The following is a 27,337-nucleotide window of genomic DNA, read 5'->3' on the forward strand; positions in this document are numbered from 1 at the left end:
AAAATTCCGGACCAGAGAATAAAGGTAGATGTAATTTCTTACAATGTAATATGGTGATAAAAATGTTGGTGAAATCTTTGATTTTTTATTTATTTAAACCATTCTTTGGTAATTTTTCTGTTTATATGGTTACATGTCATAGGAAATTCTGGTTTTCAAAATGATAGTTCTTTTTATCTCACATTTAGTAAAAAATTCAAAACAGAAAATTAAATTTAACCGAATGAAAGGTTTTTACTCCATGCTCTACGGTATCATGATGAAATTACCAAATTTTGCCGCACATTATAATACCATATTTAATTGTTAATTATACGAAACTTATTATCAAAGCTCTCTTCGGTAAAAATTATCGAGTTTTTTGNATCAATATATATATATATATATATATATCAATGATAGAAACAGTGTATTACCTGTATTCATAACTGTTATTGCAACAGACAAAACTTTATATTCCTTATTATCACCAAGATCTATCCGCCACCATCTCGGGCTCTTTGGTTGCAAATAAGTACATCTTTCTTTATTTTTATCGATAGCAAGCTCCGCTGGATAACCAGGAGCAGTTGGTGTTGAGGACGCGGTCACAAGTGTGGTCATGCTGTCATCTGAGAAAAGGTAATAAAATTAACTATCCCTTCTGTGATATAAACTAAATTATAAAATTTACGCAATTAAGAATACACGCTTCTAATTGAAAATTTTTTATTATCAGTTAGGTTCAAGGTTTTTGTTTTCTTTTATGGACCTTGATTTGAATGAATTATGCAATTTTTAATTTGTATCTGTTAATTAATCAATATGCTCTTACCACAAACAGGTACCTCTTCAGACCACGTGCCATCACCTTTACATCTACTTATCGAAGAACCTAAAAGAATATGCCCAACAAGACAAGAATACATTACTATAGCCCCTTCTTCATAAGCTGCTTCATTTGGAGAAACAAAGCCATACATTGGAGTTCCGGGGAAACCACATTTTAGATCTAGAGAAAAAATATTCAAATTTAAAATTTATCAAACTCAAAGCAGAAAAAAACACCATAAATAGCACTAAAGAACTCAGGAATTTATCGTGTTGCAGCAGTTTTCTCAATATTTGTAATGTATAGGAGCATTTTTAAAAACATTATTTATTTCCTGAAATATATAGTGACCGAGTATATAGATTTTTATTAGAAGAAATAAAGATTATTAATATTTTTCAAAATAACAATTGAATTCTTCAATGTCAATGTTATTTTGAAAAAATTGAATTCTTCAATGTTGTTTTATGTGTCAATTAATTGTACAATTAAAAATGAATAATCGTTTCTTTTTTTTGCCTTTAAAATCATAAAAAGTGAGTTAAAGTATCATAAAAAAGTAAGCTTCAGGTATAAAGACGTGAAAATAACAGAGTGAAAAGCAAAAATTATAAGTTTGTTATTTTCGTCTTTCGCTGAATTAAAAGTTGAGCAATGTTGTTTTGTATTTTAAAATACTTAAGCACACAAATGTTTCTTAATTAGTTCAATTAGTTTCAAGTTATATGAGGTTTAAAAAATCACGCCACTACCTATCAGTTAAATTGTAAACAGAAACTTATAGAATAAAGTTTACAGACTTATAGATTAAAACGTATAGAATAAATATATATTATAGCTATTACACTTTTTCTCCCTTCGTAACTTGGTTTATTTTGAAACCCAAACTCTGGGACATGATGACGCTCTTTCAAAGGCGTTGCGGGTAACATGAGAGCAATCTAGAGATTTTCGTGATTACGAGTTACGACAAAGACTAATCGAAATAAATTATAAATAATTAAAAACGTTTCCGCTGCATTTATGATTTTTCTAAGTGTTTGCTTTCAAAAGAAAAAAATATTACTCAACAGTTGCACCACGCGCAAGTCTTATCGGAACACTGTTTATATTTCGATGATTATTGCAATTTTCAATATGGTAACATTGAGTTTCAAGAAATCATATTAAAAATCAATTATTTTAAATATTTGAATATTGAATTGTGGTGTTAAAATTACTGGATAATACCAACACAGATAATAGTACCATATTGATTACACCATGATTACCGTTCAATTTAAAATGCCTCTTAGTAAACTTGAAGTGATTTCACAGAAGGACCCATAAGCATGGTTCAACCTAATGTAACTGTAACCGTGTTAATAGCAGATGGACGGCGTTTAAGTATTACGTTTTTATTTTGCACATTGTGCGCATAACACCTGTTCAAATAGTATTGTTTATTTTTTATGTATTAATCATAAAAGAAAAAAAATTCTAATATCAACATTAAAGTGTTTTTTTTTTTTTTTTTGAAAGTTGGTTCAATTCAACAATTATCAAAAACAAAAAGCTTAAATTCTAATAAGAAATCTTTGCAATACCATTAGGTTATCGCTGTCAGTGTAAATTAATAAATTGAATGTTATTTAGTTCGTTTATGATGAATAACGTAAAATATTGTGGGGGGGGGTGAAGAGTTTATTATCATTTAATCGTGATTTGCATTTCAAAAAATCTGAAATTTTCGGTAGATTTTGTATTAATTTGTAATTTAATGTTCACTAAGATTAAAGATAATAAAATTATTGAAATCGATTCGAAATTATTAGTTTCGAAATTATTAGTTTTCAATTATTTAAAGGGCTTGAAAAGTTATGTGTCGTAAGCTACAATCATGACTGCGTAAAAATAAATGCAATTTTTTAATATTAATTTTCTTTCGCATCCTTTATTACAATTTAGTCTTATTCACTATATTTCATAGGAATTAGAAGAAAAACAAGTAAAACTGTCTTTTTTTTTTCTTTTTTTTTTTTTACTCTTTAAAAAATTTCATTTATTATCCTTTAATAGTTAATGAGAACGGCAAACGCTGTTTTTAACTTCTTGTGCCAGAAGAAAGCAGATGTGGAGACAAATTTGAAATTTTAACAAATTTAAAAACTTCTTCAAAATTGTGAACATGACTACAATAATTCATTATTCCCCGATACAGCGGTTATTACTAAAGATTGGAACCCTTTTTAACATCTTTTTTTTTATCCTAAATTTTTATGGAAAAAATAGTGGTTAGGGGGTAAGAAAACGAAAATGAACTAGTCGATTATCTTTCTTTTCTCGTAAATAGTGCGAGATACAGTGAAAAAAAATTAAATCGGCAACTACGAGATTAAATAATACCATCAATCCATGATACACAATTATTCAGACAAGTTTTTCCTTAAGTATATTAATGTTAAAAATAAAACGCGTAAACCATGAGCGTTTTAAAGCACTATTTCTGAAATCATGGTAATCTAGTTTTATTTTTAACACTAACTAGTATCAAAGCACTAGTTTTTAATTTTATTATAATTCATGTCATCGTAATTTCTAATGTCATTTCTTCAACTTAGTTGTTCAAAACTGGCCTGCGACTTCAAAACTGACTAAGTACAGCTGTTTATACTCCAATATCGTTTCCACTGTATAAAAAATGATACTAAAATTTCTTCTTTTTTGAGCAAAACTTCTTCTCTTTTGACGAAACTGTTTCCTAGGATATTCTCTGAGTGAACGTTTCATCAAATTGAGGAAATTATTATCTTCGTTAAGACATATATTTTGTAAAAAGTATTAGGTTTAATGTCTACCGCATAAGTGATATGAAAATACAAAATAAATTAAAAGGAGCAGCAATTGAACCCAGGAAACCTTTGTATCATCCTGTATTACAATTTAACGGTCAAAGAGAACTCCACTGAAGTTGTTTGAGGAAGTGAATTTGTCAAATATTGAAGAGTTTTCTTAAAAGATTTCAAATAATTGTCAAATAATAATCATAATTTTTACTTCGACGAGTGATTTCAGTTGTTTGAGTTTAAAACTAGACAAGGTCAGTTAATTAAGCTATAATATAAATTCATGTCCCGAATTAAAAATTAGAAAATGTTTTTTTTCCAAAGAAAAAAATATTTATTAATCATTTTAAGTCGGTTTCACTTCCTACAGAAAACATTAATGTAATGGTTATTATTTTGATTTCTTCCATAGATTTTAAACCATATTTATATATACGTACAAAAGTACGATTACTGGAGCTGATTGCCCCTTCTCCAGCAAATTAATGTTTCAAAACTTGAAACCCATACTATTCAAGTTGAAAATACATTTATGAATACAGAAAAAGTTTCAGATCGTAATCGACATTATAAGTGTACATAACTCTTTTAATTTTACATTAAGTAAAGACTTTCGGAATCATTCATCATGGATTATAAAATTTCTTGCTCTTTTTTCTAAATGATGAAATAATAAATCGGTCACTTTCGAATTGAGTCATTTCAAAAGTACCTTTAAATAAAGAAACTTAACTCTTTACGGTCGTATGTCTACTCTCAGCCACCACTGCAAAGATGTTAGCCACAGCATAGGGGCAAAACTACATATATTGCTGCACTGTGAGGATGTATAGAGTAAAGATTGTTCTGTATGTTCAAACAGAGAAATTTAAGGCGGAAAGCGCCAAACTAATTATTTTTGCTACACACGTTTTCAAAAACCAGGGCTTCATATTGGAGTCTGATCTGAAAGATACCACACGATGGAGAACTATAAAGTATAATTTTTACTTAAAATTAACACACATTATTGTGTTACATATATCTAAAGTTTAAGAAGAATTTATAAATTTTTTTTCCTTCAAAATCATGCCCATTATGCATTACTGTTCGTTCAGCGAAAATTAATTCGACCAGCATGACTCCCATGCATAAATTTAATTCGACCGCAAGGGGTTAAACTAATGTATAAATTGCAAGTTGTATTTTTCTTTCCGTCTAAAGAAAAGAAATACTTTTAGTTTAAAATTTTTAATCTGTCCACTTGATAACCATTTGATATGAATAATAATTAACCTTATTGGGAATTAATCATGCAATTAAAACACCTGGAAACTTCAAAGTCTTTCTCTAAATATCTAAAGTAGAAGTTAAATTTTTAAAAAAATCAGCATTAAAACGATTTAAGCAAAAATACCAGGATTAGTAGAACAAGCATATATTTTGAAAATGGAAATGACTAGTACAACAGACATTCCATCTGATTCAATTGGAATTAAGTTGTAAAATTTTTAAGTAAATGCTACAAGTAACTTCTAAGTCTTTCTCTAAAAATCTAAAGTCGAAGTTAAATCTAAAAATAGTCAGCATTAAAGAGATTTAAGTAAAAATATCAAAGCTAGTAGAGCATAAATATATTTAGAAAATGAAAATGACTTGTAGAACAGACTCTCCATCTGATTCAATTTGAATTTAGTTGCAACAGTTTTAAGTAAATGCTACAAAATTTAGGTGGGGAAGTTGCTTTTTAATATCTTTTCTATGTTTTAAAAAAGTCACACATAATTTAACTTTTAAAAATCAATTTTTGTAAAAAAAGAAAATTAAAGTATTTTTTTAATATGACTATATGGACTAGGGATTACTATATGCTAATAATTGCCATTAACATATATATTTTTTACAATTCTTATTAAAAAAAAGAGAAATCATATAAAAATGCACAAAAGAATGCGAAGTTAAGAGGGAATTCACATTGCAGGTCGTAAAGGAATATTGTGACCGGCAAAACTAAAAAGAAAAAAAAATACTATCGAAATTTAATTGATCTCACTGAGGAAAGCAGTACTGAAATCATCAAAACCTGCTTGATTGATGCAGACGATCGAGAGAAGTTGAAAGGTTATCATTAGAAAAATCCCAAATTTCAACAGATGATCAAATATTTTTTAGAGCATTCAACCAAGCTTTCCTCGGTAGTAATTTGTTAGCTTTGTTTTATATTCGCTTAAATATTAGTTTTAGATCCTAAAATGCATATTTATCTCATGAATTTTGAACAAGGATTCTAAAAATGTATATCTAGAGTGATGATCATGGAACATTTCGTACATTTAGTTAGGGATGTAACGAGTAGTGAATTCCGAATATTCGGCGGCCAAAAAGCAACATTTTTTTAAAAGAAATCATTGCTAAATATTTTTTATATGTAAATAAGTTTGGTCATTATTGTAAAATAATCAAAATTTAGCAACATTCTAAGTATTGGGTAAAGGGTAAAAAACTATAATAGAAACATTTAAGATAATAAAGATAATTAGAAAGAATTATGTATTAAGATAGTTAGAAATATTTAAGATAAATAAAAAGCTGTGACTAACAGCTATTAAAAAAGGATAAAGTTGTAAAGTTGAAAAAAAAGAGAAATAGAAAAAAATTATTGCCTTGAAACAGAACTTTAGTGCGAAAGATAATATTATCCAAAAATAAAAGCATCCATAAAAAGTTAAAAGAGATATATTCCATCAGAAACGCTTATAAAAATGTCGCCCTTTCAGAAAAACGCCCACAAAAAAGATTTTACACAAAAGCAAAATAGAAAAAATAAGGAACGGTCTTAATTTTTGAAAGTAAATTTTCAGGCTAAACATCTTAATTTTCCAAGTTTCCAAGAAAAAGTGAGAAATAAAGTCTAATAGAAACCCTCTAATTATTGAATCGTAATAAAAACGTCTGTAAAAACAAAAGTTTTTCAAAATAGAAAAAGCTAGACAGAAAGCGAAACAAAAGTCTTATTTTATTTTTAAACAAAAAATTTAAAGCTAAAAATCTCGATTTAACTTTTTTACATCATTTCATTTTTAGAAAAAAGTGACCATAAGAGAATAACGTTCATTAGAAATGCTCTTTAAAAAATGCAGGGTCACGATAAAAATTCCTATAAAAAGAAAAGTTAATAAAAAAAGCAAAAGAGAAACAGAGGAAAAGTTGTTTTAGTTCTGAAATATAACTTAAACGTAGAATCACAGTTTTCTATGTTACCGGTTATATTTCTTACCGTACGGGAAAAAAATTGACAATAATAGAATGAAATCTATTACGAACGCTCTATTAAATTACTGTCTTATAATTAAAACAGAAAAAAACAGAAGAGAAACAAAAAAAAGCTCTAAATTCTTAAAGCAAAACCTGTTTTAAAAAAGACGAAATTGACATGACTGAATAAAATTTTTAAGAAGTAAAAAAAATAAATGGAAAAAATCATGGTTCAATATAAATGAACCTATTTTCGATTCATCAAATTTCGTTTTTCCATTTTTCTTTCAGAATATAAATTAACAAGTTTTAGAACTTGGCAAATATGTGTAAAAACTATTTCTAATAATGTATAGTAAAAGACAAGACTTTAGGTAATTCTTCGTTAAAACTATTTAAATCCCTCCTTTAAAAAACTTTGCCAAATAATACTTTTCCAAAAAATACTCGATGAATATTTAGCCATGCATTCGGCAAAACGGCTGTATACTTGTAAGCCAAATACCGAATAGTGGCCAAATATTCATTACATCCCTACATTTAATCTAAGTTTGAAATACGTTTAGTATAAAAGCTTCTTTCAAGTCACTAATTTAATTTTTAAATTTCATTCATTCATTTCATTTCAATCTGGGTATAAAGTTTTAAGTTTGCTCTAGCGCAAAAAGCTTAAGAACACCAGAACAAAAAGTATTTTTGAAACAACTAGAAACTTCCATACCATTGATTCCCAATTACTGAATTAATTTGAACAATTAAAGAATAATGTTTCATAATCCAATGTGATGACACGGTAATACGATGCATTCATTCTCAAAGAGAATACAAACGAAGGTTTTAAGAACACTAACACAAAAAGTACTTTTAAAACAACTAGAAACTTCCATACTATTGATTCCCAATTACTGATTTAATTTGAACAATTAAAGAATAATGTTTCATAATCCAATGTGATGACACGGTAATACGATGCATTCATTCTCAAAGAGAATACAAACGAAGGTTTTAAGAACACTAACACAAGAAGTACTTTTAAAACAACTAGAAACCTCCACACTATTGATTCCCAATTACTGATTTAATTTGAACAATTAAAGAGTAATGTTTTATAAACCAATGAAAATGACTCGATGTTTGAATCTCATTGGTGTTATTGGTATATATTTTAAGAATATTTTCCAAAAATGAAGTAAGAAAATGATAGAGTGTAATAAGGAGAGAAACGCTATCAAATTTTGACAAATTGCAAGATTAAATTATGTTTATAAAATCAGTTCAATGAAACTTGACAATCATCTTTTAGAAGCTCTCGCATTTTTCTGGCATTTAAATAGATTTTGTTGTTTTTAATCTTACCTTCTTTATTACAGATTTGTCAGGTTTTTTTTCTTTCTTCATTGCTTTAATATAAATTTGCGACTCCTTTTGTGTTTTTTTTCTTTACTTCATATTTAGTTAGGACTTAAATATATATATTACGCGTGATAATTACGAGCACCCGAATACAGCATTAAATTTATTTAGCCCACACTAATTTCGACAATAAATTTTGTATGAAAGTATTTATTCTCTTCCAGAAAAATATGAATTCCCGCTAGAAAAATATTCAATGATTTTCGGACATATGAGTGGGGTCATTCAGTGACCCCAATGCCAATTTTTAGAGAATATTTAGTTTTAAAAAATTATATTTGTTTCATTATTTTTTTAACTAAGTTTTAAGCTAGTTAATTACTATTTTTGAGCAACAATGTCGATTCACTCATAAAAAAATAATTTGTTAAAATATTACATTTTGATGTGACATCACTAAGTGACCCCACCTGGTCGTTAATAACAGCATTTATAAAAGATTAGAGTAAGTTTTACTAACATGAGTAAAAAACAGATGGCACCACACTAGATAGAGCCAGAAATACTCCCACTTGTTTGGGAAGAATATTTAGTTAGTATCTTAGCAAAAACTAATGTGCTAGAAAAATTAATGAATGGGTATTTTGATGATATTTCTGATGAATTTAAAGCATCGGAAGAGGAAGATGCTATTATTCAATGAAGCCTTCGTTGAATGTTTCAATTGATTTTTTTTTAGAAAACTTTCCAAAATATGCATTGACGATGACAGTAATTTTTTCGATAAAGATATTGCATGCTCTAATTCTGAAATTAGTCGTAAAAAAACTCAGTGGTCAAGAAATAAACCTGTTCAATTCATAGCCCAATATGTCATAACCTATAAACATCATCAGCTCCATCATTTATCAACGAGTTTTAAATTTACCGGCTGAAAAAATTATTCGTGGCGATACTAATAAAGAAAAAGTAAATTTAATTGAGATGAAATATTTTTATAGAAGGATTCTAGCAAAGGATGTTTTATATAAAGAATATTTAGTTGAAGTATGATCTTTAAAATGGGATCAGCAAATGATCACACATGCAGAGCTAAGAGGAGCTACTGGGGACCATGACCCCTATATTTTTTCGGGATATCTAAAATTTATGAAGGTAAATTTTCGTTTTATGAAGGTGTTTTTTGTGAATTTCTCAAAAAATTATTAGATATTTTTAATCATAAGTTATAAAATCTTTCTTTAGAATCAGCTAAAATTATTAAAAGTTTTATGTTTCTTAGATGAAAAATTCAGCAAATAGATAAACAAATTATATCTTTGCCCCTATTCCCTAATTTTTTTTATTTTCTTCTTTTTTTGCTTTACGTCACAAATTTTTGGTTTTTCCAATTAATTTTCTGCTTTCATCTACAAAACCCATACAATTCCCTGGATTCTTCATTATGACAAATTTAGTGAAAAAATATAATTTGCTTCTTTCAATTTTTAAAATTTGTATGTTTGGTAGTTCTTACTGGATGTTTTTAATGACATGGACATTTGATCGAAAATTAATGGCGAATGTATTTATTTTTGTAGAAAATAAAAATTAAAGAAATTTTTTTTCATTTTTGTAAAACAATTCTATTGGAACTGAACTTCATAAGGAGTTTCAACATTCCTCAATATAGGTGAGTTTTGGATAATTTGGTATAGGTAGTAGCGGGCCCCAAGTCACATATTAGTCCCCAGACCCCATCACACAACCCTGCCCACATTATCTTTCGCGTTTCAACCTAGTCATCCGAGTTGTTTTAACGATATAAGATTATTTACATTAACTAATTAATGTAAATAATTATATTATTATAATTATGATTAGCTTATTTACATTGACTAATTAATGTAAATAATTATATTATTGTAATTGTAATTAGATTATTTACTTAACTAACAAATTAAGATTATTTACGTTTTTAAATTATCGGGTAGTGCAAGAAAAATAGCTGATTTGTTCGTGTATTATTTGAGACCTCTGAATCACGATCTTTGTGTCTTGAGAGCGGAGAGTTGGCAGAATGCCGATTAGTAACAAAACAATAAAAACACACCAAAAGAAAATAGTCTTTGTTCTTTTAACTAACACAATTTAAATTTTAAATAGAATTCGAAGTAGTTTGACCTCAATTTTTTATTACACTGTAATACATGGAGTCGACATGTTTACAGAATAGTTAGCAAATCAAAAATTCGTTAAGGCTTTAATTTTTTTAATGCTAGTCCTTATTGATTTTTTTTTATTCTACTTGTCTTTACAATCAATTTAAGACCTAATCTATTTGATTGTAACGAATTGTTTGGTCAATTAACTTATTATTGTTCAACAGTATCATAATCCTCATAATATTTGTGAACAATTGCTTATTTTTGTACAAAAATTCACTTTTTTTAAAATCTACTCCATTGATTAAAAAACTTTTTTTGTTCTTGTTGTTCTCGTTGTCTTGTTTCAAAAAGGGTTTTTTAAAACTATTAGTCTTCAATTATTTTTACGTAAGTTTGAGGTCACTTTTTTGATTAAAAAATTTATTAAATTTCATATTTCAGTGAGTAAATACTGATACAAAATATCAATTTATCGAATTTCGAATAACGAATTACAATTTGGTCAAAAAATGGAAAAAAAGGCAATTGTTCAATGTTAAAAATGAAGGAAAATAAAAGATTTTTTATAATTTCTAAAAAAATTAGTTGACTTTATCATTTCAAATGTCCTCGTAGTTTCCCTTAACCAATTTTTCTAAGAGTGTACAATGGATTTTAAGTAGTGTAAAATTTAAAAGCTGATTTTAAAAACTGTATTTCATAAAGTATAATCTTATATTTTCTTCTAGATTTTAAAGGCATCCTTATACCGGATATGTTGTAATGTTAAAATATGAACATCATGTTTATTCCCACTTTCTATTAAATGCTACGTTTGACGGTAATTCTGCATTGCTTTCTAAGTTTACATGACCCATGATAATGCTTTACAATAGTTAAAAGCGCGAACATTGTCTCAATATGCTTAAGATTTTATCTTCATAGATGAGAGTAGAAGAGCACCAGGATATTGCCACTCACTAACCCCTTGATTGCTTCAAGATATTTTTGTTTCTTGACGAAAAAGATTTTTTTTATCAGAATTTAAAATTATTTCTTGAAAATGTAGTAACTAAAAAGAAATCTGTTTTTTGTCGCTCATACCTCTCACTTCCTACGTCCAGACATTTTTCTTATGATTGAGTTGAAAATATATTTATGAACTTTAATCACTTTTCCTATAAATCCCTAAATCTCACTTACACCAAATACATAAAAATATTGAAAGGAGGCAGATTATTGCACACACTCATACACACGCACACACACATATATATAGTCACATATGTGTACATGTATAAACTTATCAGCNTATATATATATATATATATATATATATATATATATATATATATATATATATATATATATATATATATATATATATATATATATATATATATATATATATATATATATATATATATATATATATATATATATATATATATATATATATATATATATATATATATATATATATATATATATATATATATATATATATATATATATATATATATATATATATATATATATATATATATATATATATATATATATATATATATATATATATATATATATATATATATATATATATATATATATATATATATATATATATATATATATATATATATATATATATATATATATATATATATATATATATATATATATATATATATATATATATATATATATATATATATATATATATATATATATATATATATATATATATATATATATATATATATATATATATATATATATATATATATATATATATATATATATATATATATATATATATATATATATATATATATATATATATATATATATATATATATATATATATATATATATATATATATATATATATATATATATATATATATATATATATATATATATATATATATATATATATATATATATATATATATATATATATATATATATATATATATATATATATATATATATATATATATATATATATATATATATATATATATATATATATATATATATATATATATATATATATATATATATATATATATATATATATATATATATATATATATATATACTGAAAACATTCCCTCAAAATATTGCATTCTTCAGTACTTTTGAAATATTAGCTTTAAATAAAATAATGACATCTTATGTATCATTCAATTAACAATTATTGTCCTACTCAATATGTTGCAGACCTGATTTATGTATTGCCATTTTTTTTAAAGCTAATTGCAGCATCTTTCTGACCGAAAGTGTAATTGAAACTTTTCTTATACTTAAACACAAAAACTAACAACTCGACATATTAAAACAATTATATAATTTTATATATTAGATACTAATATATAAAATGTGTTACGTAAATATGTAACATGTGTTACATGGGACCTAAATGTTTCCCACTTGAATTTTCTTTATGATTGAAAAAATATGTATGTTTTTTTTTTAATTATTTCACTTTTTTTTTAATCTCATCATCGCTTATAAGCAGAAGGGGGAAAATATGCAAAGCATTACACTTTTTTTAATATAAATATTGCATTCTTTAAATTATTACTATTATTATTATTATTTGGTTTTTACTACTATAATTTTAAGACAAGTTTAAAATCTTGCAAATACTTCGATGCAAGTGAAGAATAAATTAAGTACATATATTTAAATTTCAAACACATAAAATCTCGAAACTTTTAAAATCTTAAAATGTAAAAAGTTTTAAAGTAATATAATATTTTAAAATATCTAAAATCCTAATGTCAGTTTTTGGAAGTAAAAAGCTCTATATCACAAATATTGTATTTTTCTGGAGATTCAGCTGAATAATTCTTTTAAATATTTAACTATAATGCATATATTATTTTATATATTTAATTATGACTGTGTAATAAATTTAATTATAACACTATTGTAATGCATTCTTCGAATTGCTAATTTTTTTTACATTTTAGATTAAGAACATACTGTTTTGTGCCTATGAATAAAATCACACAAAAACTAAAAATCATATTTCGTTACAATAAATATGCGTGCTGACACTTCCAACCTCAATTCATATGGATAAATTATTAAAATATAATGTTTCGAAAATAATTTGATTTCATTTCATTTAAGGTACTTTTCATTAAGTTAACTATTCATCTTCATGTTTACATGATATAACCTACCATGACCCAACATGATATAACCTATGATTTGTAAATATTAGCTCCTGCGAATTGATTCTAAATAATTCAATCAAAAGCTATAAACCATAGATTTGGCATAATTTGTTGGCTCCATTAAAATTTAAACGTTCTAAGTTCAATGATATTTTTTTTATTCTATTGAAGTTTAGTCGAGACATACAGAAAAGCAAGTTGTAATTCGGGATAAATTTAGAATTTATTTTTGTTCGCACCAAAGTAAGATACTTGGAGGATGGAACTGTGCCAAGATGAGTCTTCACTATCAAAAATTCTCTCGAGGAGGCAAAATACCTAAACTCATTTAAAATTGAGTTTCACAAACTTTTTATATCCCGATGATGTATAAATCTTTCTCAAGGAATTTTTTAACTTTTATGAATTCCTTGGTAGTTTTTGTGGAACTGAACGAAACATTTGACAGAGACTTTTAATGTTCTTTTTTCTGTGGGGGGCTTCTAGAAAAAGGAATCACTTAGGACCCAGATAAATTTTTGCATAAGTTATGGAAAGAAATTGGTACGATTTTTTTCTTTTGGAATTTTATTATTTTGAGCGATTTTTTTTTCATTAATTTATTTCCCTTTTAAATTTAATATTATTATTAAATTTTTATAAATAATGAATCGATGAATTAGGACGAAAGTAAAAACTCTTCGTTCATGAAAAATAGTGAAAAAAATCGTCTTGAAATACTTAACTATATCTAATTTTCTATGATTTTTATTTTTATTACTAGTTGAATTATGTCGGGCCTCTGAAGATATGGAGATCATTGCTTTTAGTAACTTAATTTGCATCTTCACTATATAAGAAAGGTTTCTCAAAATTGAGCAAAAATGTATCAAATTAGCTCCGAAATAATAATAGTCGAATTTGAAAACCCCATGAACTCCTTATTGAGCATAGTGACATGCTCAAAACAGCATATACTCATTTTTGAGCTACATGCCTAGTCTCAAAAAGGATACATCTGTATTCATTTTGAGTAAGTTATAGTTTAAAGGAGAATGGACATAGTTTCAGAAATACGTATATGTTGTTTTGATCACACGGCACTATATTCACATATGAGTACATGGGGTTTCGACTATATTCGTTTCGACTATATTCGTTTAGGCTATTTTCGACTATATTCGTTTGGAAGCTATTTTGACACATTTCTTCTCAATTTTGAGAAAATCTTTTTTTGAAATGTAATACGATTGAAACAGAAAAGAAGCTTTTCTAATTTTTTCAAAATTAAAAAGTAAAAAAGATAATTTACATTTTTATAATTATTAAAAAGATATTTTTTTAATTGCCTTAGGAGTTCTAGGAATATGCTCTGATATATTCACAGGATTTTTTCCATATCTATTACATAATACTTATATAAAGAGATAACTATGCATTGCATTCTTTTAATTTAACACATTAACTCGATATGTAATTTTGCAATATCCTTTTGTTAATTGATACTTATTGTCATAAAATCAACTGAAAATTGTTAAAAATTGCAATTAGCAAACTTTTTATTTCAATTAAAAATTAAAAAAATTTAGAACATTTCGGGATTAGGATGCGAAGTATGGAAAATTAACCAAATTCAATTGAAATAGATGCAGAAATATGAATAATTATAAGTCACACTTATAAAAAATTCAAAAGAATGCTAATAATAATTATGATAAACACCGCTGCTTCTATGAAAGCAAAAAGATGAGTTTTATTTAATGGACCTAATTGAAGTATTTATCTGAAAACAATGCTAAAAAATTCAACCTTTGGGGAAAGTGTGGCTTACCCCCAAATGTGTCTCACCCCCAAGCTCTTCGATTGTGGGTAAATTATGCGAGATAAAAAGAAATTACTTTCTTTTAATCGTTATAAATAAAATATTTGCTTACTAAAAATTAAACAAACTTAAATAACTAAATAAGTAAACCTAACTGTAAAATTAAGCGGCAAACGAATAATATGGGATCTGCAGATGATACCGGCACGGAGGATTTTTAAATGTTGCTGGCGTAATGTTTATTAAATAATCTCTCTCTGTGTCGAATTTTGCGATGACAATCTTATGGTAATCTTTGTAAAATTTCTTCAAGTAATTCTTTGAAAGAAATTATCTCTTTTAGTTTTTCCAGTTTCAGAGTGATCTAAAATTTTAAATACAGATCCTCTGGCGGCGGCACTACTTTTTTAATTAAGGCAGGACACAAAAGAGGCAAATCTATTTTTGACAGTCTCATTTTGTTCTACTAGTAATCGATTAGTTACTTTATTTTCATTATAGCATTATCATGCCCTCCTTGTAATTCAATTTGCACACGTATAACTGCATGATAAAAAAAAACATAGAAATATTGAGAAATACTGCGGCAACTGTATGGCAAAGGTATGAAATTGTGTATGGGGAAAAAATACCACAACATACGGCACATGAAAGATCTGTGGCAAAAATTTGCCATTGTCAAATGGAAAATCTGTATGGGTAAAACGTACCATATGCAAAACCCCATTAGGATATCCTATGAGTATATTTTATAGCAGAGAGAGGACGTACTTTTTTAAAGGGATAAGCTTAATATTGATTTTTGAGAAAATAGTTATATATATATATCAATTTCCAAAAATTATTTTATTGCAAAATATTTAAATTAAGAATGGAAACGTTTCTGATATTATAAACGTCCTTGGGAGTAACAAAACTGTAGTATTTATTTAAGAGATCGATCTAATGAATAAGATTTTAATTACATTGAATTTATTTTATGAGATAATATACATGATTCGTTGATAAACTGTTTATTCCAAAATACAGGAACAATCAGAAATATTTTTTTAAGCATAGCTTTTCTAAATATATTTTTTTTATTCACGTTAAATTCGCAGAAATTTTTGAAGCATAGATTCATGATGTTTCTTAACAGAAATATTTTTCATTTTCATGAGTTATTATGAGTTATTTTATTTCTTAATTCTATATTATGTCTTAAAAAATAAATATTATGAAGAATACATGAATCAAAACTTAGAACGTGCTTTACAATACTAGAATTGTTGATTTAAAATTTGGAAAAAAATAGCTTTATTTTAAATAAATTTTTGATTTAAAACATGATTCTTTAAAAAAAAACACATTAAATTCATGTTTTACAACATACTGGTAGTTAATTTATGAAAATATATAATTAAAGAGCATTTAAACAATACAAATGGGGATCAATTAAAACTTTTTACAAACCAAAGATAAAGATTCTTAGATATAGTTATAATTATGTTAAAAATTTCATTCATGGAATGAGTAAAGACTAACAATTTTCTCCAATGTAATTTGATCAACGAGACAGGAAAGAATAGATTAATAATACAAATCAATAAATGTACTGAAGTGATTACTTAAACTTAACTGATTACTTAAGAAATAAAATGTCACAAAAAAAAATAATAATAATAATAATTCACATATAAAACCTATATACATAATGTATGGCTTATGTATGTCACATTACAAAAAATGTGAAATGAAGATANTATATATATATATATGAAAAAATTATCAAAGATTCAAAGAAACCATGTTGATCTAGAGTTTTAAGAAGTGATATACTGAAATGACCAATTTGAAATTCGGGTGCAGAAATATATTCATACTGTAAATATATAGATTTTAAAAATTATGAGAAAATCCATAGCAATAACTGCCGAAAGCACGATTGATAAGATCATATAAACTTATCATCGAATCATCACGAGTCGAGGAGTTCAAAAAATGCTTACTGAAAAGCGAGAATCAAATTTCACGTGTCGTTACAACATTGTCTTAAAGAAAAATCGGGATTTTAAAAACAATATGGTCATCTGTTGTAATATTTACTGGAAAAAAAACTGTTGACGAGACCACTCTACTACGTAAAAATTTATAGTAATAACTCTTTAAAAAGTAATCGACTAGACAATCTGAATATTTATTAAATTATTAAATTATACGTACATAGATTAAATTATATGTCTAATATAATGAAAATAAAATTATAATTAATATTATATATGATTATATAATAATAAAAATTATAAATCAAAATTTTATATTATATTTTATTATATATATAATATAATATATTATAAAATAGTACATTTTAAAATTGTATATTATAATAATAATTTGTTAATAAACAAATCTTTCATCAGAAAATGTCGTTCAGAGCAAAGTCATTGACCTAAGAAGAATATAATCTTTTTTTATTTTAAATTTCTGGATTTTTTTACATAAATATAAGAAAAATAAACAAAGATAAGATGCCGTAACTCTTTTAAATAACATTCTATTATTAGTAAAAGAGAATAGAAGAAATGGAGGTCCTTTCAGAAATTGGTTATTTTTAGTCAAGCAAAATTTGCATCAACGAAACTAAGCTTTGGAAGTTAAAGTTTTTTCCTTTTTCATTTTTACTACACATGTATTTTTCATTTAATTCACATTACTAAGAACCTTTAGAGCTGAATGATAATTGTAAAATTCTAAATTAGATCCAATATATCTTAAGAAAAGGTAAGTATTACATCCTTTATTCTGATTAAAATTAAATTAGAATAACCTTTTGTTATAAACAAACTTAGATTTATCAATGAAAAGCAATTTAAGTTAACTGAAATAATGATTTTAAATTTGTCATTATTAGTTTTTCAGGAAGCAATAATAACCAATAAAATAAATGGTTAGCTAATAATTTCAGCATATTTCAGGATATAATATTTTAAAATAATTACAAATAATATTTCCGTCACCTTATTATTTGACAGTGTTTCCTTTTGTGAACATTTTTCTAATTTGTCTTGATAATAATAATAATAAATAACAGTAACAATAAATCTGGAAAAAAAAGATAATTCTAATAATCATAAATCTGAACAATCGGATGAAGAAAAATTAATTTCATAAATATAATAAAATGATCTACCTTGCTTCAAATCGATTAAAACTTATCGATCTAAAACTTATCACCAAAATCAGATTTATTAATAATTTTCAATAATAAAATGTGCATCAACTATGCAAATATTGCAAAGTAAACAGTTATGATAAGGTTATATTTGTTTCCTTTTGGAACATTTTTCTAATCTATCTTGATAATCGTAATAATAAATAACGCTAACCATAAATCTGAAATAGTAATAATAATAATAATAATAAAAAATGTGAAATAATAATAAAAATGCTGCAGAAAGATACTAAATCTGAAATAATAATAAAATAATATTAATAATAAATCTGAAATAATAATAATAATAAATCTGAAATAATAATAAAATAATAATATATCTGAAATAATAATAAAATAATAATAAATCTGAAATAATAATAAAATAATAATAAATCTGAAATAATAATAAAATAATAATAAATCTGAAATAATAATAAAATAAAAAAATAATAATAATAATAAATCTGAAATGATAATAATAATAATAAAATAATAATAATAATAAATCGGAAATGATAATAATAATAATAAAATAATAATAATAATAAATCGGAAATGATAATAATAATAATAAAATAATAATAATAATAAATCGGAAATGATAATAATAATAATAAAATAATAATAATAATAAATCGGAAATGATAATAATAATAATAAAATAATAATAATAATAAATCGGAAATGATAATAATAATAATAAAATAATAATAATAATAAATCGGAAATGATAATAATAATAATAAAATAATAATAATAATAAATTGGAAATGATAATAATAATAATAAAATAATAATAATAATAAATTGGAAATGATAATAATAATAATAAAATAATAATAATAATAAATTGGAAATGATAATAATAATAATAAAATAATAATAATAATAAATTGGAAATGATAATAATAATAATAAAATAATAATAATAATAAATTGGAAATGATAATAATAATAATTCTGATAATCATAAATCTGAATAATCTGATAATAATAATTCTGATAATCATAAATCTGAATAATCTGATAATCATAAATCTGAATAATCTGATAAAGAAAAGTTTATTTCATAATTATAATAAAATGATCTACCTTTCTTTAAATCGATTACTTAATTTACCCAAAACTTATCACCAAAATCGAAATTTATTAATAATTTTTAATAATAAAATGTGCATCAACTATGTAAATATTGCAAAGTAAACAGCTATGATAAGATTATATGTGTTTCATTTCAATAAAAAAATTCATAAAAAATAAGTTGACTTTAATTTAAATCTTAAATTCCGATACTTTTTACAATTTAATGAAATGAATATCATAGTCACATCTTACTTTCTGAAAGATAGAAATAAATTTTTATAGCCTAATTCATCAAAACTAAAACTTTTAAATTGTATAAACGTGAAAATACTATGCATTATTTAGAGTTAGACTTAATAGAGCAATTTATTTAATTACTTATATCTTCCTTTCGGGAAAATGTGGAAAATTAGTAAATAAAAGTATAAGATTTTAATAATAATTTTTCTTCAGCTTTTCCTTACATTAAACTAATCTTAGTTTAATCATAAGTATATTCACTTAAAAAATTAAGCTACGATTAAATTAACTTTTCCGTTTACTCTTAATAAATATTCAAGTAAACAACATTCGCTGTTATCTTGCACATTCTTTCATAATTATTTTTCACCTTGAAAAGCTTCAATTCCATAATTTTTTTTCTCGGTCTTCCTATAAACTTGAAGATTCTGAAAATTATAAAGAATTAAAATAGATTATAGAATCAGTGCCAAGTTTACGTTTTTTCATTACCATCTGGCAACATGAGAGAAATTTTCATGGTTGCTTACTAATTTCATCATTCCACATAAATATCAACCAATTTTTTCATACTCTCTAATATGAGTCAACATTTTTAGAGCATTCATGATTATAACTCATGGATGGGTGTTAAACCAAAATTTTAATATGTGTAGATAATTTAGTAGCTTAGTTTGTGTCCAATAATTTAGTTTATATATAAAAATGCTCTATAAAAGAATCCTTTGAACAACGCCTTTTTTCGAACAAGTAGGACTTATTTCACAAGTCATAAATTGATCAACAAAACCCGAGAATTGCTTTTATAAATAAATCATGAATTTTGATGTTGAGTTAGTCAAAGAAAATATATACTCCATTTAAAGATTCAAGAAAAAGTATTTATGGACCTCTATGTTGATTTTATTTCTTTATTCCCCTATATTCATTTTTTTGGGGTACTTTGCACCAAAAAATTATTACTTAACATATAAATTATACAACATATAAAAAATATTACATCATATTATACAACATGCACATAAGAAAATGTTAGTTTGCAAATTCAGACTAAAAATCTGAAATCATTTGGATGGATGAATCAGAAGTACAAAACTCATCAAGTGAGCTGAAACCATCTAGTAAGTGAAGTCATTCAGCGCTATTGGAATAACTATGACTTCATAATTTTGGACAAACTAACCAATATATAATGCCCTGGTTTTACCAATATATAATGCCCTGGCGACATCTAATCGGTGGTTATTTCGAGGGGTATGTTTGAAGGCAATTCAGTACTGGCAGCATTACCTCGTTTCAAGGTTCGCTTTTATTCGACAAGCAAATTATGTGAGTACCAAACAACGATAGATTTTTATTATAACAATACCAGTTTTGTTACTTTTATATCATGTATATATTTAAATCAGATATGATGGATCGAATTAAGAACTTGGATTCTTAGTTCGCACTATTTTTCAAGCAAATGTAAAAATTTAAGAAAATCGTTTAAACATTTTATGAAATCTGGTGATAAATAAAAGGAATACTTTTCAACGTTTTGAGTGAACATTTCTTATTTATTGAAATAGTTCTTCCTATTAATTTCAGTCGGCTTGATCTGGCTCGAGTTTGGTCGAGTCACGATTTGGAATTTGTTAAGTAGTTGGTTTCTCCATGTCGAGATTTTAACAGTTGACATTTTAGATTGTCGGAATTTTAGTTCCCTTAGGAGCACGCTCTTGTATGACAGTTCACCCGGATCTCCGAGCTAGACCTGAGCATTCTCTTGTCTCTCTTACGATGGTCCTGTTTTGCGAGTTCCTGACTTTCACTTAATAATTGACCTTGAGGGTGAAAACTATTTTATTTACTTTAAAACTCTAGTTATCATTTATAGGTTATGGGTTTTAGCTTTTCGAATATCCCTTATTATTTTTGTTACGTTTTCTCATTTATTAATTTAGTTGAGCATCTTTATTTCTAATAAAAGAACTAGTAAGAGCTTTTTGTCTTGATTCAATTGCTACCCCGTTATAGGAAGAAACCATCGGCGTGTTCGCCGTGCGTGGAGACCCATGTCCCTGGAAAAGAGGATCCTGGAAGTTTAGGGGCATCCTGGTACCCCAACGCACTGCTTTGACTCATGCTTCAGGTAAACGGGAGCTAACCTCGAATATCATTTGTTGACTAAGATCAAGGTCAGGGTAACTTACTGGCCACCTCGTTAAGGGTGGGGGCTACTTCAGGAGTGACTTTTGGGAGTAAGGCTATTGGTCAGCAATGGTGTTAATTCATCTCTGTTACTTGCATCCCCTATGTTGGACTCTGTGGTGGATAGCAGTATAAGTGTGACAATTTTCTTTATAAAAATAAGTGAAATTTCCTCTTGTTTACCACTTACAGATGACGGCAGATTATTTGTGGATGACTTTCGCATCTTTTGTAGAACTACACATTATGCACACCATTGAGCGCCAACTCCAATATGCAGTGAATAAAATTTTACAGTGGGCAGATTTGAATGGTTTTACTTTTTCTCAGACAAAAACATCATGTGTACACTTTTGTCACAAGGAATGTATCCATCCTAATCCCGAAATATTTCTGAACAATTCCCTCATTCCCATTACAAACGAAATTAAATTTTTAGGACTGATTTTAAACTCAAAACTGACATTTAATTTCATATTTATTACTTAAAGAAAACATGTATGACAAAGTTAAATCTGCTTAAAGTTTAATCAAATTGTTCATGGAGGGCTGACACAAATTCCATGCTTAAAATTTAGAGAAATATCATCCAATCAAAACTGGATTATGGTTCTGTAGTTTATAGATCTGCCAGACCATCTCCACTAAAATATTTAGACATAATTCATAACATCGGCATACGTATAGCTACGGGTGCTTTTCGCACTTCACTTATAAAAATTTTAGAAATATTAAATAATGAATCATCGCTCATTGTCCAACGAACGAAGTTAGCTTTAAATTATTACTTTTATCTAACGAATCATCCTGATCATCCCATATTCGGCGAGGTTTTTGCACCAGACTATGAAGTCCATTTTAACAATAAACCCTCCTGTACTCCGATTTTTGGATTCAGGATGTAAAAGCTTTTATTTGTTTTAAATATAGAGGATTTTAGTATTTACCAACTTACTCTTTGGAGTATCGCATATTTTAATACAATTGATATATTTAAGAATGATACTAAACAACAAACATCAGCTCATATTTATCTAAGAATGTTTAATTTACATAGAATATAATATCAGGATTTTAATCCAATTTTTACAGACAGCTCAAATACAAATAATCATACTGCCATAAGATACTATTCCAGAGAAACTCAGCCTTGAATGTTCAGTTTTCACTAGTGTTTCTCACACAATTCTCAAAAACACATAAGAAATGGCTCATCTATACTGACTCAAAAAGTGCATGGCAGCAATAATGAACATCATTCCTAAGACCCCATTCTATCATAAACGATATTAATCATACTTAGGAAATTCTACACAATTTGGGTTTTACTATTCTGTTATCTTGAATTCTTGGTCACTCTGGTATTCTGGGCAACGAAAGTGCAGACGAATTTTTTAAAGTCACCCGAAACCTTTCAAATAAAACACCAACTTATTCTAAAATTGAAAACACAATCTGTCTTAAGTTACTATCAAAATAGCAGAAAATTAAAATGAAGAAACACGTAACAAATTACACAGTCTTAAATCTATAATATTTCTGCGATTAACACTGCCTAAAAAACTGCAGAAATTTTAAATCGTTTGCGCATTAGTCACATGCGTAATAACGCACGAGCATTTTCTACTTGGCGAACCTGCACCAGACTGCTCTAGCTATAATAAGCCTTTAACTGTGAAACACATTCTAACTCAATGACACAAATTTAAATATAAAAGACAACCCTATTTTGACTGACAGTACCCTAATCAACATTTACTCATTGGTGATAAAACTCATAACAATCTTTTCGTTTACTTGAAAGACATTGGATTTTATAATTTAATTTAGTATAGACGCAAAAAATTGCAAAATAAACCAAGGGACTTGATTGCAAAATCCATGGACCTGTAATTTGTACCAAGTTTATGATTCGGTATAGCCATTTTCGTCTCTTGCGCTAGAATTACAAATTAACTAAGAAGACGAATTTTGATAATCATAAATTTGATCTGACAAGATTTTACCCGTTTAAAATTTAATTCTTTTGGGTTTTGACATGGTTACGTTATTTACTTTCGTCCCTGTCGTGATTTTGGCTATCGAATTTCAGTTAGTCTTTTCAGATATGGCATGTTCTATTTTGTCTCTTCTTTTAAAAGAAAAGCGAAAACGTTATCTTAATAAATATTAATTGGTTTTCATTATAATACTTAATATACAGTCCTACATTTTTATAATTTTTAATAAATAAAAAAAAGAAATTTCGTTATGAAAGTAAAGATAATTAAAAGCAAGAGTAAAATGTGACAAGAATAAAATATAGCATTTTGAATGCTTAGTGTCTTGCAGTATACAACATTTTTATTAATAACTTTTCCGTGTATTAAAAAGGAAAAATTACGCCAATGGTAAACAATTTCATACTATAAATTTTTTTTAAAATTTAAAATTACACTTTTTAATTAAATTTTTCAATTACATAAAATTAATGTAAACAAATGAAGGCTAAATCCTAAGATAAAAAAAAAATTGGGCTCACTTTCTCTTAAGAATATGTTCAAACATCTAGTTTTGGTAAAATAAATTTATTTTGCATAGAAATTTTGAGAGTAAAGAGTATGTATACAACTATAAAATATATATGTCCATCATAAACTAAATTTTTATGACAAAAAGTTATTATTAATAATTATTATTAAAAATTATTATTAAAAGAATAAATAAAAATTATTGTTTTGCAATAAGAATTTTTTTTAAAAATCGTTGAGTTAAAATCTTTAAAAAAAAATTTATTGCGATGACTTATGAAAATTTATGTAAAAAAATTACCCCTCAAAAGTTTGTCTAATTTATCTAAACATATGTTCTAGTACAGTGAAGTATTACATTTTATTGAGGTTAGATTTACTTTACATTTACGTTATATTATATACTTCAAGTATATATATAGTATCTGGCTCATTATATCCGGTTTTACCTTTGCCTATAAACTCTAAACTTATTGAAATTTTCTTTTCAGTTTATTCATAAAGGCTCCATGCATATTTTTCTACTAAGGCCATGAGATCCTATTTAGCCTTCTACAGAAAAATTTTCAATGGTCTTGATTTATGATAATATTTTTTAAAAAATATTCAGCTTCTAAATCTATAATATACAATAAAACTTTTCACAGAAAGTTTTTAACAATCTAGATCTGTAATAATAATTCAATATATTTCCTAATACTAAATCAAAAAGATCTACAGTTTGAAACCAGAAGTTTATATATCATAATAATATCATAATTCATAAGTATTCACTTACCAGCACTATAACTTGTTCCTACAAAAAACACGATAGTAATATAAAGAAAATGTATCATGTTGTAAAATCTGTCTTTCATAGTAATCACAAGAATTAAATCCAAAATTAAAAGTTTAAAACATTTGTTTCCTGTGAAACGACTGTTTCAACAGCAATCCATTGGTAAATTATCATATCACAAGTCAAAAGCTTCTGATCATAATAGAAACAAATCGTGATGTTCAAATAATTAAAAAAATATTTATAATATTAAATACTTAATTCTTTTATTTACATGTACAATAATTTAAAAAATAAATTAAATTAGGAGAAAATAATCCATTGAGCATTATTAAAAACTATTGATTTCAAACATTTTTCGTAGTTGAGTAGTGTAAAATTTGACTCAGTTTCTTTTCAACTCAATCCGAGTTCTTTCATGAAACAAGGGATTCTGGCATAGAGCCGGAAATGAGGAATGAGATCGTTGGCAAAATCACAAACTCACTGAACACATCGCCATCTGAGTGCTCAGACATTCAGAATGCTTCCGAAATTCGTTGAGAAACTCGAATATTCATCTTATGCACTTTGAGTATTTTAGAAAAGCACCCTTTTAATTAAAAAAATACCAAATAATAACATAATGTTCAATACTCTAATTTTTTTCGTTTCGAAATATGTCATAGATTTTGGATAAAATAAGTATACACGTTACACTATAAAGATTTTTAATTGATGAGAACCGAGAAATTAAATTTTCACAATTTTAAATCATTAAATTTTTATAGTTTAAAAAAAAACTATACGGTTTATTCTCTGTCAAATGGTGAAAAAATTATGTTTTTATACCAATAAGAAAGTGAGGTACGAGTTCATTTTTTTTCCATGATAAATTTCAACGGATGCTGAAATTTGAATTAAATTCTTTTTATATTAAAATGCTTTAAAAAATGTTAAATAATTTCACAATTTTATCAAATATTTATTTCAAAAACAATGAAAGGTATCTACTTTAAATTTGAAATATGATATTTTAGATAAAATCATAGAAAGTTCATCCTCGCTGACAATTCTTTCTGTTTTAATTATTAGTACTCAGAAAAATTTAAATATCCAATGTCACTTTCTTTAAAAAAAATCGTGGTAATAACGTGGAATGTAGTCAAATCAATCGAAGACAAGAAATTGTACCTCCAACTAACACCTAAGGGCAATTTAGGAGAATATGAGGAGTAAATTTTAATATTAAGCCAGTTTTAAAAAAATCCCACTAGTCAAAAAAAATTTTAAAAATTCTCAAATTGTCCATTTTAATGTTACTTTGATGTGTACAGTGGAAATTGTGTGTTTCGGACTAAAAAAAACTATTTTAAAAATGTTTTCAAGCATTTTTAGACATACATGACACCCATATTTTATATGAAACCAGTTTTAAAAAATTCCCGATATTCAAAAATAGGTAAAAAAATTCACAAATTGTCCATTTTAATGTTTCTTTGAAATATAGACTGGCAATTGCGTTGCTTTATTTTTGGGATTAAATAAAGCTATATTAGAATTTTTTTTTAATTATTTGTAGACATATCTGGACATTTTCAGAGAATATGATGTTTATATTTTAATAGGAACCAGTTTATATTTTGTTAAGAAATTCTCTAACTGTCTATTTTATTGCATATTTTAAGACGTGTATGGGTATTTTGCAAGAATATGACACCCATATTTTTAAAAGAAACCAGTTTTTAAAGAATAACGCTTTTCAAAATATTTTAAAACTTCGAAGTGTCTGTTCTAGTGTTTTTTCATTATGTACGCTGGAAATAGGGCATTTTGGAAATAGAGTATTTTAGAGAATACTATTTTAAAAAAATAATCTTGAAATAGTATTTCTAGTTATTCATGGGCAATTAATGAGAGTATGATGAGTAAATATTATCATGAAACCAGTTTTGAAAGAATCCCGCTATTGAAAAAAAAAAAATTCTAAATTTACGAAATGTCTATTTTATAGTTACTT

General features: G+C 25.8%; 1 protein-coding gene across 1 annotated transcript in view; it reads right to left on the reverse strand.

The window, feature by feature from the left end:
- LOC107455477 (uncharacterized) overlaps positions 1-25,846 on the reverse strand; it is a 43,887-nt gene extending 18,041 nt beyond the window's left edge. Inside the window, exons 1-3 of the mRNA XM_016073059.4 lie at positions 25,339-25,846; positions 815-991; positions 417-611 (exon numbers count right to left, since the gene is read on the reverse strand). Of these exons, the coding sequence (XP_015928545.1) occupies positions 417-611; positions 815-991; positions 25,339-25,417 (451 nt within the window). The 5' untranslated portion in view covers positions 25,418-25,846. The remainder of the gene's footprint in view (positions 1-416; positions 612-814; positions 992-25,338) is intronic.
- Between the last annotated feature and the right edge of the window lie 1,491 nt (positions 25,847-27,337).

The sequence above is a fragment of the Parasteatoda tepidariorum genome, chromosome X1 (genome assembly GCF_043381705.1).
Source record: "Parasteatoda tepidariorum isolate YZ-2023 chromosome X1, CAS_Ptep_4.0, whole genome shotgun sequence".
NCBI classification, from domain to species: Eukaryota; Metazoa; Arthropoda; class Arachnida; order Araneae; family Theridiidae; genus Parasteatoda; species Parasteatoda tepidariorum.